The 17,887-nt window shown below is 39.8% G+C and overlaps 1 protein-coding gene across 2 annotated transcripts in view; it reads left to right on the forward strand.

The window, feature by feature from the left end:
• TRPM6 (transient receptor potential cation channel subfamily M member 6) overlaps positions 1-17,887 on the forward strand; it is a 138,840-nt gene that overhangs the window by 40,445 nt on the left and 80,508 nt on the right. For both annotated transcript variants that reach the window (XM_060154969.1, XM_060154970.1), the window contains exons 6-11: positions 4,585-4,709; positions 9,119-9,290; positions 13,849-14,017; positions 15,103-15,226; positions 17,265-17,337; positions 17,457-17,557. In XM_060154969.1, coding sequence (XP_060010952.1) covers positions 4,585-4,709; positions 9,119-9,290; positions 13,849-14,017; positions 15,103-15,226; positions 17,265-17,337; positions 17,457-17,557 — 764 coding nt within the window. The remainder of the gene's footprint in view (positions 1-4,584; positions 4,710-9,118; positions 9,291-13,848; positions 14,018-15,102; positions 15,227-17,264; positions 17,338-17,456; positions 17,558-17,887) is intronic.

The following is a 17,887-nucleotide window of genomic DNA, read 5'->3' on the forward strand; positions in this document are numbered from 1 at the left end:
GGTTCCCACCATCCCCTCCTTGGGTTTGATGAATTTGCTAGAGCAGCTCACAGAATGCAGGAAACCAGTTTACTCACTAGATTACCAGTTTATCATAAAAGGATGTAACTCAGGAACAGGTAGATTGAAGAGATGCATGGGGCAAGGCATGTGGGAAGGGGCACGGAACTTTCATGCCCTCCTCCCATTTCCACGTGTTTACCCACTTGGAAGCTCTCTGAACCCTGTTTCTTTTTTTTTTTTTTTTTATGGAGGCCTCATTACTTGGGCACGATTGATTAAGTCATTGGCTATTGATAATTGAACTCAATCTCCAGTTCCTCTCCCCTCCCCAATGGTTGAGGGTGAGACTGAAATTTCCTACCCTCTAGTCACGTGGTTGGTTGGTTCCCTTGGCAACCAGCCCCCATCAGTTTGTCCGAAAGTTGCCTCATTAACATAACAGAAGGCACCTCTGTCACTCTCACCACTTAGGAAATTCCAAGGTTTTAAGGAGCTCTGTGTCACTAACAGACCAAATATATATTATTATAAGTCACAGTATCACACCTGTGGCTTTCCATCTTCCCTTTACTTCTTCCTCTTTTGATTTGGGATATCCTAGCCAATGTTTCCTATTAAGTTCTGCTTGACCTTTAGGATCTACATTAGATGCCAACATACCCAGGAAGCATTCTCTATCTCAACTCGCTCTTGTTTCTTAATTTCTATAGCGTTTATTGCCTGTAGCACTTGTAGCACGTTTATATTTTGCCTTACAGGTTAGGTTAGGATGAGTCTACCTGATTGTGAGGTAGAGGCTAGGGCCTATACATATGTCTAAGAACTGAGCAACGGGTACTAATGTAATGAATAATTTCTTTTGATTAAAAAGGAATGAAGGAAGCAAGTGATTGAAAAAACAAAATAAAAATAAAACCAAGGAATTCGTCTTGTCACTAATGGGTAACCTGGTAGTTTCTCTGGTACATTTCATTGAGATAATTACTCTTTCACATTCTTAGAAAAAAGCAAAGGTTGCAGAGTTCTAAGTCCAATGTGTAGTACTTACTTTATTTCCAGTAAAAAAAAGAGGGTGGATGGGGAAGTTTTGTAGAGTTAAGAAAAAGATGAACTTGGGCATGGTTTTTTTCTTTGAATAACTAATTGTGTTACATGCTTTATTTTACTTATTGCTTTTTTAAGAAAAAAATATTTTAGATTAGGGCCAGTTAAAGAACACAAATATAATGGTGTGAAGACTATTGAAATAGTTCATATGAACAAAAAAATTGAGAAATGAGGTATACTTGGAGCTTCCTTAAACAATAATCAGGGTCTGACCTGATTCAGCCTCAGCTCCTTAGGTCCTGACTACTCAAGAAGTGGTCCCTGGACCAGCAACATCAGCATCACCTAGGAGCTTGTTGGGAAGGCAGATATCGGGCTCCTCAGACAGGTGGGATCAGAATCTGCATTTTGATGACCTCCCCAGGTGATTCTTATGCACATTTAAATTTGAGAAGCTTTGCTTACCAGCTTCAACCTATGCTTGAGATGCTTCTCAGCTGTAGTTGAACATTATTTGGCATGAATTTTTTACATTTATTTAAATTGAATGCCAGAAGCCTTTAAGAATCTATTGTGTATAAAGCATTTGGATAGATGCTGTGGATGAAAGGTGAGTAAGATATGGACCCCGGGTTTAGTGATGAAGTGGGTGACTGTAACAAACAGAGAGTAAGCAACTAACCCAAAATCGATGCTGAATGGGTCATAGTTGAGATACAAAGGAAGTGTTTGGGAGTAAAAGGGAGAGGAAGAGGAAAACAAATTCCAGTTCCAACTGAGGGAACCTGAGAAGAAAGCTTGGTGAAGGATATAGCACTTAATGTTGGCCTTGAGAGAAGGGTAGGAAAAAGCATTCTAGGCAGAGGTGGCAGTTCAGGGCAAGGTACACAGCTGGAGACTAAGGCATGTGTAGAAAGAGGTGATAAGGCTGCTAGCTGGATGTGCCGTGTGGCAGAGGACAGGGGCAGCAAGGGAGACTGGAGCCAGATTGGGTGCCATGTTATTTGGGCTGAGGTTTTATTCTCTGTGTAGCAGAGAGCCCTCAAAGGATTTTGAACAGAAGAATGAATAGGGAATGATATTGTCGGATCTGGTTTTACAGAGAGTCTTAGCAGATAATATGTATTAAGATCACATGTGGGCTGCTGACAAACGATCACCACCACATGCTGGTAACGCGTGCCAAACCTATGGATCTGATTCTCTATTGGTATTGATGTGTGTTCTGTGGTCCAGAACTCCAATTTTATTTATTTATTTTTTTTGCGGTACGCGGGCCTCTCACTGTTGTGGCCTTTCCCGTTGTGGAGCACAGGCTCCGGACGCGCAGGCTCAGCGGCCATGGCTCACGGGCCCAGCCGCTCCGCGGCATGTGGGATCTTCCCGGACCGGGGCACGAACCCGTGTCCCCTGCATCGGCAGGCGGACTCTCAACCACTGCGCCACCAGGGAAGCCCCCCAGAACCCCAATTTTAGAAAATGACTGGGAAAAGTGCAAAAGATGTCTGGAGGGGAGGATTCCAGAGAGAAGGAAGTGATTTAGGTGCTACGCATTAGATGCATGCAATATGCAGGGCTTTGTTTTTTTTTTCCTGTGCTAATGACACATACAGAGTCAGACTGTACATAGAAAGAGTAAGTGGTGTAATGTAGTGTTTGTGATTAAAAGGCAAATTTTTTTAAAATTAATTTTTATTAGAGTAGAGTCACTTTACAATGTTGTGTTGGTTTCTTGCTGTACAGCAAAGTGAATCAGTCATACGTATATTTATATATCCACTCTATTTTAGCTTTCCTTCCCATCTAGGTTGCCACAGAGCATTGAGAAGAGTTCCCTGTGCTATACAGTAGGTTCTCATCAGTTATCTATTTAATACATAGTAGTGTATGTATGTCAGTCCCAATCTCCCAATTCATCCTACCCACCACCTCCCCGCTTGGTAACCATAAGTTTGTTCTCTATGTCTGTGACTCTATTTCTGCTAAAAGGCAGATTAAGCCAATCTCAAAAGGCTACATATTGCATAATTCCAACTATATGACATACTGTAAAAGGCAAAATTATAGAGATAATAAAAAGATCAGTGGTTATCAAGGATTGGGGGAATGAGGGATGAATAGACAGAGTACAGAGGACTTTTAGGGCAGGGAAACTCTTCTGTATGATGCTTTAATGGTGCATACATGTTATTATACATTTGTCCAAACTCATAGAATGTACAACATCAAGAGTGAACTCTAATGTAATGTAAACTGTGGACTTTGGATGATTATGATGTGTCAGTGTAGGTTCATCAGTTGTACAAATGTTCCACTTTGGTAGGGGATGTTGACAGTGGGGAGGTTGTAAGTGTGTAGGGAAGAAGGTATATGGGAAATCTCTGTACCTTTGGCTCAATTTTGCTGTGAATCTAAAACTGCTCTAAAAAAGTAAAGTCTATTTTCGTTCCTTTTTATGGCTGAGTAATATTCCATTGTATATATGTGCCACGTCTTCTTTATCCATTCAAAATTGGGCCATTTGTAGAGATGTGGATGGATCTAGAGACTGTCATACAGAGTGAAGTAAGTCAGAAAGAGAAAAACAAATATATATTAACGCATACACGTGGAACCTAGAGAAATGGTACAGATGAACCAGTTTGCAGGGCAGAAATAGAGACACAGATGTAGAGAACAAACTTATGGACACCAAGGGGGGAAAGCGGCGGCGGGGGGGTGGTGGTGGTGGTGGTGGTGGGATGAACTGGGTGATTGGGATTGACATGTACACACTGATGTGTATAAAATAGATAACTAATAAGAACCTGCTGTATAAAAAATAATAAAATTAAATTTTTTAAAAAAGTAAAGTCTGTTGAAAAAAGAAAAGTCAGATCCTGGATTGGAATCCAAACTGTACAAACTACCAGCTCTATAACCTTGGGCAAATTATTTAACTTCCTTGTGCCTCAATTTTTGCCTATAAAATAGACTTAAAAAATTCCTACTTAAAGCGTAAATGCGTGTAAAACTTAAAAAAGCACCTGGTGTGTAGTTAAGAGTTCAGTAAGTGTTGGCTATTATTGTTATTATTATTAGTCCCAGAAAGGCAAACACTAATATATTAGTTCTGGAATATTTATGAATATAAAGCTGTTAAATTAATTTGCCTCAATGAAGCAAGGACCTTCAGGATGTTTTACTGGGACAGTCAAGAAGGTTAAAGAAAAAAATACTTAGAACATTCATGATGTCAGGGGTGGGTTTACAGGATGTTCTGGTCAGGCAAGAATAGGGGCAGAACTGAGGTTGTAAGCAGAAATTTCTCAAAGGGAGAGGAGAATTGTTCAGGTAGAAAGGTTAGTGATAGGAGAAGGAGGTGTCAAGAGGGAGTAGAGCAAGTCAAAGTATCAGAAATTAATTCCACTCTGCCAGCAACTTTCCCTGATAACGGTCTTTTGCATATGCTTGTCTACTTGTCTCTTTCCGGCAGTCGCAGTGTTTTGCATGGTTTGTGAGTTAAAGTTTGACCTCTAAACTGATTGTTCATAGGTGTGTCCAAACATGTTGGGGATGCCCTGAAAGCCCATTCCTCCCAGTCCTTGAGAAAAATCTGGACAGTTGGAATCCCTCCTTGGGGTGTCATTGAGAACCGGACAGATCTTATTGGAAGAGATGTAAGTAGACAATCCTTTCACAACAGAAGGAGATAAACATGTATCCAGTTGCCAGCTTAGCACTATATCCGGATATTTAGTAGGCATCTTGAATGTAATACACCCCAAATAAACTCCTGACTTCCTGCTGCCTCCCTTACCCTATCTTAGAAAGTGACAATCTTGTCCTGCAGTTCTCAAGCCAAAACCCTGAACTTATCCTGGAATGACCTCCGTCTCGTGCCTCAAACCCGATCCACCAGTAAATTATCTTAGCTTCACTTTAAAAATATATCTGGGAGCTTCGCTGGTGGCGCAGTGGTTAAGAATATGCCTGCCAATGCAGGGGACACGGGTTCGAGCCCTAGTCTGGGAGGATCACACATGCCGTGGAGCAACTAAGCCCGTGCGCCACAACTACTGAGCCTGCGCTCTAGAGCCCACGAGCCACAACTACTGAGCCTGTGTGCCACAGTTACCGAAGCCCGTGCGCCTAGAGCCCGTGCTCCGCAACAAGAAAAGCCACCACAATGAGAAGCCCGCACACCGCAACGAAGAGTAGCCCTGCTCACTGCAACTAGAGAAAGCCCACACGCAGCAATGAAGGCCTAACACAGCCAAAAATAAAAATAAATAAAATAAATTTATTTAAAAAAATATATATATCTATCTGGAATCTGACCTCTTCTTATTACCTCCACTGTTACTGAGCAGGTTTAAGCCACTATTTTCTGTCACCTGGATGATTGTAATAGCCTTCCCTACTCTCATCCATGTCTCTTATTAAGGTCTGATCCCAACACAGTAGCCAGAATGATTCTAAAGGGACGGACTTGTCTAAGTTTGTTTATAAGACTAATGTATATTTTTGGTAGGTATCTCAAGTATTACAAAAGGTATGAAGAAGAAAGATAACCACTGTTAATATTTTGGTGTGTATCATTCCAGAATTTTTTTCTCTGTGTGCGTACGTATGTATAGTAAAAAAAAGTTTGTGTGTTAAAAAAGTAACAACAGAAACCTATTGTTGTGATCTGTTTTTCAGCTTAACTATTTAACATAATTAATTCTCTATGTCAGTTAATATAGACATGCTTATGGTTTGTTTTAACTTTCATTTTGGAAAATTTCGAACACATTAAAGAGTAGAGAGATTAAAATAATCATCTCCTTCGTACCCTTCTCCCGGTTTCAACAGTTATGAACCCATAGCCAATTTTGTTTAGTTTAGTCCCTCATCCATTCTCCATCTCCTCCCTCCATTATTTTGAAGCAAATTCCAGACATCAAATAATTTCATTGGTAAATATTTTAGTAGTTATTTCTAAAGTATATGGACAATTAAAAAATATAACCACATTACCATATTCGTACCTAAAAAATTAACAATAATTTCTGAATATCATCAAATATCCAGTCTGTGTTCAAGCTTCTGATTGTCTCAATTTTTCAGTTGTTTGATTTCATTATCCAAAAAATTCCCCTACATTGTGATGGGTTGATTTGTCTCTTCATTCACTTAGTTTTTTTCCTTGAGTCGCTTTTGATCTCTGGATTTTCCCACCATCTCCTTTTTTGTTTTCTGTTTGTTTGTTTCAATGTATTTGTTGAAGAAACTGGGTCATTCCTAAAGAGTTTCCCACAGTTTGGATTTTGCAGATTTAAGCTCTTGTAGCAGCATTTAGCCTATTTCTCTGTCTTTTGTCTTTCTTGTAAATTGGTAGTTTGATCCAAAGGTATGATCAGATTCAGGTTCTTTTTGTACAGGTTTATGCCCTAGGAGGAGATGTGTCTTTCCCTTGTGACATAACATCCTCTCTCTTTTTATGATGTCATTGCCTAGATTTATTATTTCAACAGGGTTGCAAAAATGCTAATATTTAATTATAGTGTTCTTTCTTCACTTATTAGCTTAAATACTCTATAAAGAGAAACATTTTCTCCTCAATTGCTTGGTTTACCTTGTGGTACAGTTGTATGGGAAAGGGTAGAATAAATATTTGATTCTCTTTCTTTATTTGCCAGTTTTCAAAGCATTGAGTTGGTTATCTACCATCCCCCAAGGTGAACAGTGAGTTGTTGTTGTTTTTTTTTTTTCTGATTCATGAAGTTAAACATATTTGGTATGTTTTAATCCATTATTCTAATATAGTTATTATTCTTTATCATGCTCATATTGTCCCATTGTGGCCAGTGGAGCCTTTCAAGTTGTCTCCTGAGTCCTTTTAACACAATTCTAGTCATTTATCATTGCTTCCTTGTGTTTTAGTATGAAAAAAATGTTCTTGGCTCATTATATATAATTTTTGCTCCTAGAGAAATGGCTGGTTGCTTTTAGTGGGAAATAGTATTAAGAGACCACATTCTGAGAGCCAAGGGTGCAGTTTTATTTTTCATGCCTGATAAAGTTCTATTGTACTAAAGTACCATAATTTATTTAACCATCCCTCTGTATTGTCCATTTATGTTTTCTATTTTTAACTTTTACAAAAAATGATATTAATGTTGTGATAAGACACATATATTTTTGAAACTAGCTGAAAACACTTATTTCCTTAGAAGTTATTCTCAAAGTAGAATGTTTGGACCAGTTGGTATGTAACTTTTAAAATGTGACTAATTGTCTTCCACAAAGGTGGTAACAATTTACATTCCTACCAACAGGGTATGAGGGTGCCCATTTCCTTGTACCATTTCCAGCTTCGGGTATTCTGGCTTTTTTTAAACTTTGCCATTCTGATAGGTATAAAATAACACCTAATTTTTCTTATGTACATTTCTCTGATTACTAGTGAGGTTCAACATCTTTCCATTTGGTTTGTATGCATTTTAAGCATAGTTTTTATATTTTGAAAGACCTTTTGTATTATAATTCATTCTATTAACATTTTTGTTTGCCATGTGTGCTGCATTTCCCAGATTTTAATTTGTATCATTTATGAACATCTTTCCATGTGTAAAAAATATGTGTTAAATCTATCAATCATTTTCTTTTTGGTTTCTGGCCTCAGTGTCATGCTTAGGGATTATAAAGGTAACTTTTAAATACTAATGTTTGTAATGTTTGTAGTGCTTTTTACATCCATTATTTCTTCTTCTTCTTTTTTAATTTCTTTCTTTTTTTTTTTTTGGCTGTGTTGGGCCTTCGTTGCTGCACGCGGACTTTCTCTAGTTGTGGCGAGTGGGGCTACTCTTTGTTGCCGTGCATGGGCTTCTCATTGCAGTGGCTTTAGAGCCACCCGTGCAGAGCACGGGCTCTAGGTGTGCAGGCTTCAGTAGTTGTGGCTCACGGGCTCTAGAGCACAGGCTCAGTAGTTGTGGCGCACGGGCTTAGTTGCTCCACGGCATGTGGGATCTTCCCAGACCAGAGCTTAAATCTGTGTCCCCTGCATTGGCAAGCAGATTCTTAACCACTGCACCACCAGGGAAGCCCCCATTATTTCCTTAAAGCCTCACAGCAACCCTCTGCTATAGGAATTATTATCATCACTTATACATGAGGAAAATAAGCCTGAGAAAGGAAGCAGGTGTTAGCCAGAGTTAAAGGTAGAAGGTAGAAGAGCCTAGCCTTAAACTTGGGCCCTTTGACTCCAAACACAGTTGGCCTTCCCTATTTGTGGATTCCGCATCTGAGGAGTCAACTGACAGTGGGTCCTAAGGATTCAGCCGCCCGCGGATCCAGCGGATACTGAGGGCCGACTATACTGTGCCGTTTTATATAAGGGACTAGAGCATCCGTGGATTGTGGTATCCGCGAGTGGTCCTGGAACTAATCCCCCACAGGTACCAATGACTGTACTGTTCTCTCCTCTCTAAAAACAAACGAGAATTGGAGTAGCTTATAGAAGAATCAGCAAATATTAATAAAGATCTGGATATTTCATATTGAATGAATGCATCTCCATTTACTTTTCACTTCATTTGGAATACGAGAAAAAATAATCAGTGTCCAAATATTATTCTGGAATAGATCTATTAAAAGGCATAGTTTCTGGATAGTGATGCAGTCTGTGTACCAGTGCAGATCCTTGAACTGTTTTTTAATGATCTGAGACAAGGTAAGTACAGAAATTGAAAATAAATATATGGAACCGTTTTTAGCCATGTGACGGTGCTGTGACGTCCAAGCATATGGTAAGCGTGTTTATCTTGCTGTGTGTGCGAGAGCTGTTGAACTTGTGAGTCTCGTGTCGTACAAGCCGCATACTAGTCATGCGTTAGGGGACTACCTATCTGTCCATAAAAAAATAAGAAATAAGAAAACTGAAATTGATTCTTCACCGCAGATAGCTTGAGAAGCACTGCTCTTGGTAGCAAGTACTACTTTTTGACCTGGACAGGAACTCTGTAGTACATAGACAGGCCTTTGGAGCAGTCGGCCTGGGAAGGATCTCAAGCTCTGACCGTCTCTTGTCCTCGCTGTCTCGCAGGTGGTGTGCCTGTACCAGACTCTGGGCAACCCCCTCAGCAAACTCACCACACTCAACTGCATGCACTCCCACTTCATCCTGTCCGATGATGGCACTGTGGGCAAGTATGGCAATGAGATGAAGCTCAGGAGGAACCTGGAAAAGTACCTCTCTCTGCAGAAAATACACAGCCGTGAGTACCACAGGGGCTCAACCAACAGGTCCTGGCTGGGGCCTTGCTGTGGAGCAAAGTGCTCCATTGCCATCTGTACAGGGTAGAGAGGTCCAAGCCGGCCCATGCCTTAAGTTAACACCTGTGAACCCTCAGTGAGAAGAAAGCAGGATACGAAATTGTGGGTGACAGAAGAGAGGAAGGGATCTTGCAGGACAGCAGAGGGGAGGTGTCAGAGTGGAGAATTTAGCAGAGTCTCTGGGAGTCCTTAGGCTTGGATGGATAGAGGGAAAAAGTAGAGAAAGAATTGATTTGGGAATGTGGATGGCTGAAAAGCCGAGAAGAGACTAGCCTGAGAAGAGCGGGCTGTGAGCCTTGATAGCCAGGGAACATGACATTTCTAGGAGGGTGTGGCGGCTTCAGTCAGGGAAGGGGTTGAAATCAGGACTTTTAGAAATAGGGACCTTTGAAGGTTTGCTGTGACATGCTGGCAGTGGTGCTTTGGTAGTGCCTAAGGAGGAGGAGTGGGGGGCAAAATCAGTGAGTGTCCTTGGGTGGAGAGGTGGGAATCCTTAAAGGGAGGAAGAGGGCTGGATGCTGCCTGGAGAAATGGAGACTCTGCCTCCAGGGCAGCGGAAGGTGGCCCCTGCCTCTTTTGGTGAGTTAAATCTTCCGCAGACTATTCCTGCCCTTTAAGCGGAGATGCCAGGGAATAGGAAGATTCTCAGCAGGCTCGGTCTTCTTCAAACCTTTGACTTTGGGCTGGAAAATGCTGAACATCCTTTGAGGTTTTGGCCCAGATTCCCTGAAGCAGCAGATGTAGTGAGGTCAGATGGATCAAAGCCCTATTTACTGCCTGTGACCTTGGGCAATGAAATTAACATCTGTCAAATTGTTCTCTTAATACAAGACAGAAGAAACTGTCTACCTGTACCTTTTGTTGTGAGAATTAGAGGAGATAAAATATGTTAGGTGTGCTCAGAATAGTATTGGGTACATAACATGTCCTCAACAAATGTGTTTCTTTCTTTCCTTTTATTCTCCTTTGGTACAGGGGGTTGTCTGCTGGTTGGGGTGGGAGTAGAGAGAGGGACTCTGGGAATTGTTGCCAGTCATTTAGAGCTTAGTGTGAGTGAAGTTTGGAGGCTTATTTAGGTCAGGAAGGGGGAGAGAGGAGCAGGTATGTGGTCCTCTACAGGGTGGGGGTGGCTAGTGGGGAGGGACACCCACAGAGGAGCAGAGAAGGAGGGCAGGTCAGAGATTGCCCTGAAGGAGAATCCCTGAAGCGAGGGCCCTGCAGGGCTCTGAAATGCCAGTTACCTGAAATGTCCTGTTGCCTTTGATGACCTGGGCTCACCACCTGTGCTCAGGGATTCTGTGCAGCGCTATGATGTGTGTCCCAGGAGAGCAAAGTCTTTCTTAGTCTTTCTTATTTCCTGCTGATTCTCCATTTGTGAAAACAGCCCTGAAGAATGAAAAGAGCCCCGAGCTTGCATATCGCCATATGCCATTCTACATTTCTACTTTCAAAGTCCTTAAAATTTAGGATTTATTGGGAGGGTTTTGCTGTCCATGGAGAGAGAATGTGGAGTCAATTTCAGTGGATTGGTAATATTTATTATTCTCTGGAGAACTGACAGGAAAACAGCAAAAACAATAAACCACTAACACACACACACACACACACACACATACACACACGCATGCATGCACACACACAAGAAAGAAAGAAAGAAGGAAGGGAGGAAGGAAGGAAAGAAGAAAGGAAGAATAAAAGAGAGAAAGGAAAGATAAATGAAAACAGACCCCAACAAGCCCAAAATTCTTAGGTATCAAAGCTGATCTTCATACCTCCTGTGCTCACTAGGGAGGCTTTCTGCCATATTTGTGTTTGTCTTTGGTGTGGTTATAAATGGATTTACTTGGATGGAATGACAATAATTAAATATTTTCTTGATTTCTTTCATTTCTTTTCAACCGGGCTTCTTGGAGTCCCTGGCAAATCCTTGATGTTCGCAGAAAGCACTTACCAAAAATAAAAAAAAAAAAAGGATGACTTCATAAAGTTGCTGTAGAAATCCCTTTGAAATGTGGCCAGTGTCAGTTCCTGTTCTGTAAGCCTCTGAGGATGGAAAGAATAGGATCAGCTCTGTATGTCTTCGTAATGCAAGTCTTGGTGGAGAAGAGAGCCCTTTCCTGGGATGCCTATTCTAAGAGCCTTTCATTGGAGCTGTAATGTTGTATTCCTGCCTAAACTGGGAGCCAGGAGTAGAGGCAGCTCTCTCATGAGATTTGTCAGCAAAGAACTTCACGATTTTTTTTAAACAAATTTAATTAGTAGCATCAGTAAGATCCTTTTTGTAGAAAACAATCATAAATATATTTATTTTTGTGAGGATTAGTTATTGCTTTAAAAAAGATGTATCTAACAGAAATTGAATTATTTTCCCCTCTCCTGCAGAATACCCTTACTGATTTCTTTTTCTGATGATAAAAGTGTTACATACTCTCATATTCAGATAAAGAAAGAAAACATAGAAGGAAGAGATAGCTTTCTGTAATCTTACTATAAAAAATAACCATTGTTAACTTTTTCACCTGTATGCTTTCAGAAATTTTCTACGTACACACAGAGCAACATTTAAAAATGAACACTGGGATCATATAATATCTTTTGTAGCCTTCCCTCCTCTTCCACTAAACATGGATGTATTTCCATATCAGTAAGCATATCTGAGCACATATTTAATGACTGCATAGTATATCATTATATAGGATATGAGATTCTCTTTAAAAATTGTTTTTTCCATCCGTTTCAATAATTCTATAATTAATGGCATTTTCATCAAAATTTTCTTCTATTACTTTTATGCCTTAATAAACCATCGTCACCATTTCATTTAGCTTTTACAGGACAATGTTGTTAAAAGAACCCTATGACTATCAATTGGTGTATCTTACGTCTGATTTTTAGTGATAGGGAGAAAATAATAAGGAAGTGGAGATATGTGGAAAAGGAAAGAAGTATAATGTCAAAGCCATTAAATAGACTGAATGAGATATTTGGGTGCCTGCTAAGAGGCCCATCCTTAACATTTGTGGAGTCAGGACAAAGGTTACACATGGAAACCCACATACTATTTGTTTAAATATTTAAAAGCTTTAAATCAAGCTAACCAGCAAAAATAACAAGAGAATAATGTTCAATCCTTTTACTTTCGTACATGTAGCAGGAAGCCAGGTTTGAGGTCAGAGTCCTGGATTTTTGGGAGTACTGAGCCAGAACGTGGAGATGAAACAGAACTAGCACCTTGGCCCCTGGCCTACAGGTCACTCTCTGCTTCTCTTCCCACCTTTGGCTCAATCTCACGATGTCCAGGCTTCACACATGTCAACTGGACACCCTAGCCTATATGTCCAAGCTCTATCCACTTCTCTCCTACTCTCCAAAGCTGCCTCTGACTTTGACAAGTATATTCCTGGGGCAGAGGTTCAAGCAGCCCCTGGAAGCAAGAATTTTGGGGTCCTGGGCAATCTAGTAAGTAGGAGAGGGAGCACAGGCTTTCCTTGGACCTTGACCCTATAGACTCCTCACTGTGAGGGGAAGGACATGGCCAGAGGAGGGCGCTGTAGAACATGGGGCCCAGAGTAAAGTCCAGTGTCGCTCAGGTGTGAGCATGGTGTTTCCTGCCAATTTTCCTTCTCTTGGAAAAAAAAAAAAAAAGATTTAAATATATCAATACACATGTCGTGTAAAAATTAAATCAAGTAATAAATCTATAGAGTAAACAGTCAACATTTCCCCAAATCTTCCCCTCTTTTCTTTACTATTAATAATTTGATATATATCCTTCCAGAGTTTTCTGGTTATTTATGTAACATGTTATAGATATGTGCATATGTATATATAAAATATATACCCATATATATGGTTTTACCATTTTAAATAGGATTTTAAATAGGATCATACTGGGCATATCATTCTGTAACTTTTGTTCACTTAGTATCTTTTTAAAAAGAATGACTCCATGGTCTTTCCTTTTTTATTGTCTTCCTCACTTTAATAAAGTAGTATGTAGTCTTATAAGAAAGCCGAATAGTGAAAAATGGAATAAATTGAAATATAAAAGTCTTTGAGGTTTACCCATCCCATCTTGTTCTTAGAAATAACCACTATTCAAAGTTGATTGAACTGGCAAAAGTTTGATCATTTTTGGAGATGAGTGATGGATACATTGGGATCCATTATATCATTCTGTTTCTTTTAGATGTGTTTGAAAATTTCCAAGATAAAAAGTTAGTTTCTTGAAGACTACTACTTATTATTATTTTTTAATTACCAAAAGCCTTTGGGTAACTTTTTAACTGGGAGAAGATGCTCTCACCATATTTATGTTACTTTTATTTAAAGTCCAAGCTTCTGGCTTGGCCTTGAACTAAGCAAGCCTGAGTCAAAGAAGAGAGAATGGCTAGTGCAAGTAACAGATGTATGTGGTAATTGAAAGACTTGTGTCTGGTAATCAGAATTGCTGATGGGGTTCCTTTGTAACAATTTGATATTGTTTGTCATCTGAAATAGGCTCAAGACAAGGAGTGCCTGTGGTGGGGCTGGTGGTGGAAGGTGGTCCCAATGTCATCCTCTCAGTGTGGGAGACTGTGAAAGACAAAGATCCAGTGGTGGTGTGTGAAGGCACAGGCAGGGCTGCCGACCTCCTGGCCTTCACCCACAAACACTTTGCAGATGAAGGGTGAGTTGTTGAGTCTTCATTTCTGAAAGTATGCTCTTTATTCTTCCATTTTAGTTCTTTAATTTCTGCTTTCATGTAGGCCGGATATCCTTAGAGGACGGAGACTGGAATTCTCTGGATATCTTAGAGGACAGAGGTTGAGACTGGAATTCATTTTTCAGTGGTTTTTGTATTTATTAAGCAACACCAAAATGCCCTCCAGTGATGCAAGTTGCTATTAGCTTAGCTGAAGAATGGCCGGCCTCTAACAAGGACCTTGAGCCCTGTCTGAGCTTAGGGAAAAAGAATTTCCAGGGGGAGTGAGGGAGGAGACCACTGTGGCCCCAGATCACTTTTAAATTCAGTTGCTGTTAGTAAACATAGCAGAAATTGGGGAAATCAACATCCTGACATTTTTGTCGCATATATTGTACTTAGTTGAAGTTTTAACTCTTTTTCCTTTTTAAACAAGGAGTTTCAAACAAGTTTCAAACAAGTTGAAATTCTATCTTTATGAGACCTTAGAGATTATTTAGTGGTTTCTCTGTCCATCCCTATACACACATTGTGATTCTTCCAATTTCAAAAGCGTGATATTTCTGCCAGGTGAGTAAATACAGTGCGTACAAACTGAAATGTGGACCCCACTCATTTACTTAATAAATATTCATTCACTGCTTATAATTTCTCTCTGACAACTCTTCTCTTAAGTTTCTCTCCCCTTTCAGCCCTGCTTCCACCCCGTACCCGCTTCCTCTTCTATTACACCTCTCTCTTTCGTTTTACAGTGTCAGATTCTTTAAGTATATTATGCCCGTAATTTCTGGAGATTCACAACCCCTTGGAAATCTGTCAGCTCGAGAACCCTGCCACAAGTGCATTCTTCCCAGGAGCATGGCAGATCAGTCCATTCTCTCTTTCAATTCAGCCTTCTCCTGGTGCTGCTGCTTCGCTTGCCTTCCCATTCATTTATCTCTTGGCAGTACTGTCCATAGAAACCTTCTCCATCATATGGGACAGATGCAGGGATGTTGTACTTGTGCTGATGTTTCTGGCTTGTCCCCTTCTCTGCACTGTGTCAAGTCACGACCATTTCTCTCTCCCAGGACCCTGCGTCCTCAGGTGAAGGAGGAGATCATCTGCATGATTCAGAACACTTTCAACTTTAGTCTTAAACAGTCCAAGCACCTTTTTCAAATTCTGATGGAGTGTATGGTGCACAGGGATTCTGTGAGTATGATGAGTTGATGACTCAACTGACTTAAAAAACGCTAATGTTCAACAATTGTGATATTTATTTTCACAATTTGAGTTTTCATTTCTTACTTGATTATATATAGCTCTACAGAACTTGACCTTTAAGTTGAGTAAACGTGACTTCTTGTTTCCTCCCGCCCTCCAACCATGTTTCATATTCCTGACCGTACCTGGGAAAAAGCACTTAGATAATATAACAGTATTACAGAAAAGTGATTGAATTTAGTGAAAATTACATGTAAATATTTTCAGAGGGTAAAGGAACAGCTCCATGTCTTAAATAAACCCAAGTCTGCTGGCTTAGATGACTCTATCACAGTATCCTCAGTATGTCCTATAGGAGATCATTGGGGATGCACTGGACAATGGAAATATGTGAATAAACTCTCAGGTGAAAAATAGAGGCCACGAACTTTGGGCTATGAACATAATACAGATTAAGGAAAAGATTTTAGTGTTTTAGGGTACTTCGATCAAAATTTTTATCAGTGATTTGGATAGTATGTTGCTGACAGTTACATTAAATATGCAGATACGTCATAACACAGTGATCTTTCCAGAATTTGAAGGTTGGACCAAATCATACAAGATTTTGGTAATATTAAAGCACCTTCCCTCAAAAAACCAATTGAACAAGTTCAGTCTAGACTAAGGATGGCTAAACAGATGTGAAAAACCCTTTGGGATTTTGGTTGACCTAGTAACAACGAAAATAACAACCATGTCTGCAATTAACGGTGTGCTTTCCAGTATATTTTTTCATGTGAAATAGCCCCATGAGTGAGTTCAATATGGCAGTGATTGTTTATTTCAGTTTCAGAGATAACGAAGCTGAAGCCTAGAGAATTTAAGTGATTTGCCCAGAGTCATACGGTTATGAAATAGTAGAACTACAACTGGAGCTCAGAGTTGAAATCTTGTGCATGGTCTGTTACATTTTATATCCCCCACAATAGTCAGTAGGTTAAGAAAAGGATATATTAAAGGGATCACCCTTATATTTGTCTCCTCCTGTCATCAAGGAGAGTAACCAAGGAGCGGTGTAATAATCAAGAGGGAACTAGAGAAGGCAGCTAAGGGTTTGCATGTTACAGAAAGGTTCTCAACTCCTGCACAGTTGAGGGTGGATTTTATTCATGCACATGGGGGGTGCTGTTAGGTAGAGGGGCTATTAGCATGAATTGTAGAAGAATTCTATCTTTATGAGACCTTAGAGATTATTTAGTGGGTTCGTCTCATCTTGTGGGTGAGGAACCTGAGATGCAGTGGTTTTAAGATATTTACCCAAGACTGACTTAGTTAGTGGCATATCTGGGGCTAGAACTTGGCAATCTTGGCTCTTTTCTGTTGAACAGGTCCTTTTACTATATATTTTCATCTGCAAAGATTGAGATACATTCATTAAGAGGAGAAGACCTTTTATAATCAAATAATGTCCTTATTTGTCTTAAAAAAAAATCAGTCACGTGCCAGGATGCACCGGAGGCTTTGACGTTGTGAAGGCTTTCTTCACTGTCCATTGTACTTGCTCACTGGGTGCGTTGTAATTGCCTCACTTGTTTTATGACAAATCCTTGAGGATTCATTTCCCGTTAAAAAGCAAACGTCTTAGTTTCTAAAGCTAGGTGAACAGAAGGATCTCATTTCGTATTCTTTCAAAATGAGGAATGGTTTTCTTTACATGAGGAATTGACACTGAGTTTCTTTCTATTATAGCATGTGAATAGTAAATTAATGTAGTAATGTTCTTTCATGCATGTTTCCTCTAAGATACTTGGAATTTTTCAGTTTTTTTTTAATCCCCTGAATGTGTACAATTCGCCATTACCCTACTTAAAAGTTTTCTCTCTTATTTGTAAAAAAAAATTTTTTTTAACTCTGTGATTTTTGACATTAATGATGAATGTTTCACTTAATTCATTAGCTGAAGAGCAAATCTTGTGGGTACTTTTGAAAGCATTTCTTTGCTAGTCCCCAAAATGTATGGCTTTCTGTTTTTCAACTGTTACAGATTACCATTTTTGATGCTGATTCTGAAGAGTCACAGGACCTTGATTTAGCAATCCTAACAGCTCTGCTAAAGGGTGAGTGTCTAAATAAGGTTACAATTGTTCCTCCTTCCCTCTTTTCACATTCTGTGGCACTGGGTGCTTTTTATGTTGATATTATAAACAGAATATGTGATTCCTTTCTTTTACCCTAGGCACAAATTTATCAGCATCAGAACAATTAAATCTGGCAATGGCTTGGGACAGGATGGACATTGCCAAGAAACATATCCTAATTTATGGACAACATTGGAAGGTATAATGAAGATGAAGTTATTTGGAAGACCTGTGTCGTGTGTTGGTTTGTTAGGGAGGGACAAAAGAGAGAATTGGAGGAGAGATAGGTTGCTTTGGGGACGGGTGTGGGGGTAGGGTAGCATCTCTGATGCTGGGTACACACCATCGCTAAGACATTTCTCTCATCTACTTTGCCTCCCTGAAAACATTTTTTCCTCTTGCTCTGCAGCCTAATTGAAGCTCACAAAGGAAGTCGGGGGAAAGACAGATGGAAGGATTTTTAATTTACTTTTTCAATGGGCAGATTTTTATATTGTTATTCAAACCTTAAAGTTTATCTTATTTTTTT

This window comes from Lagenorhynchus albirostris, chromosome 7, assembly GCF_949774975.1.
Source record: "Lagenorhynchus albirostris chromosome 7, mLagAlb1.1, whole genome shotgun sequence".
Classification (NCBI taxonomy): Eukaryota; Metazoa; Chordata; class Mammalia; order Artiodactyla; family Delphinidae; genus Lagenorhynchus; species Lagenorhynchus albirostris.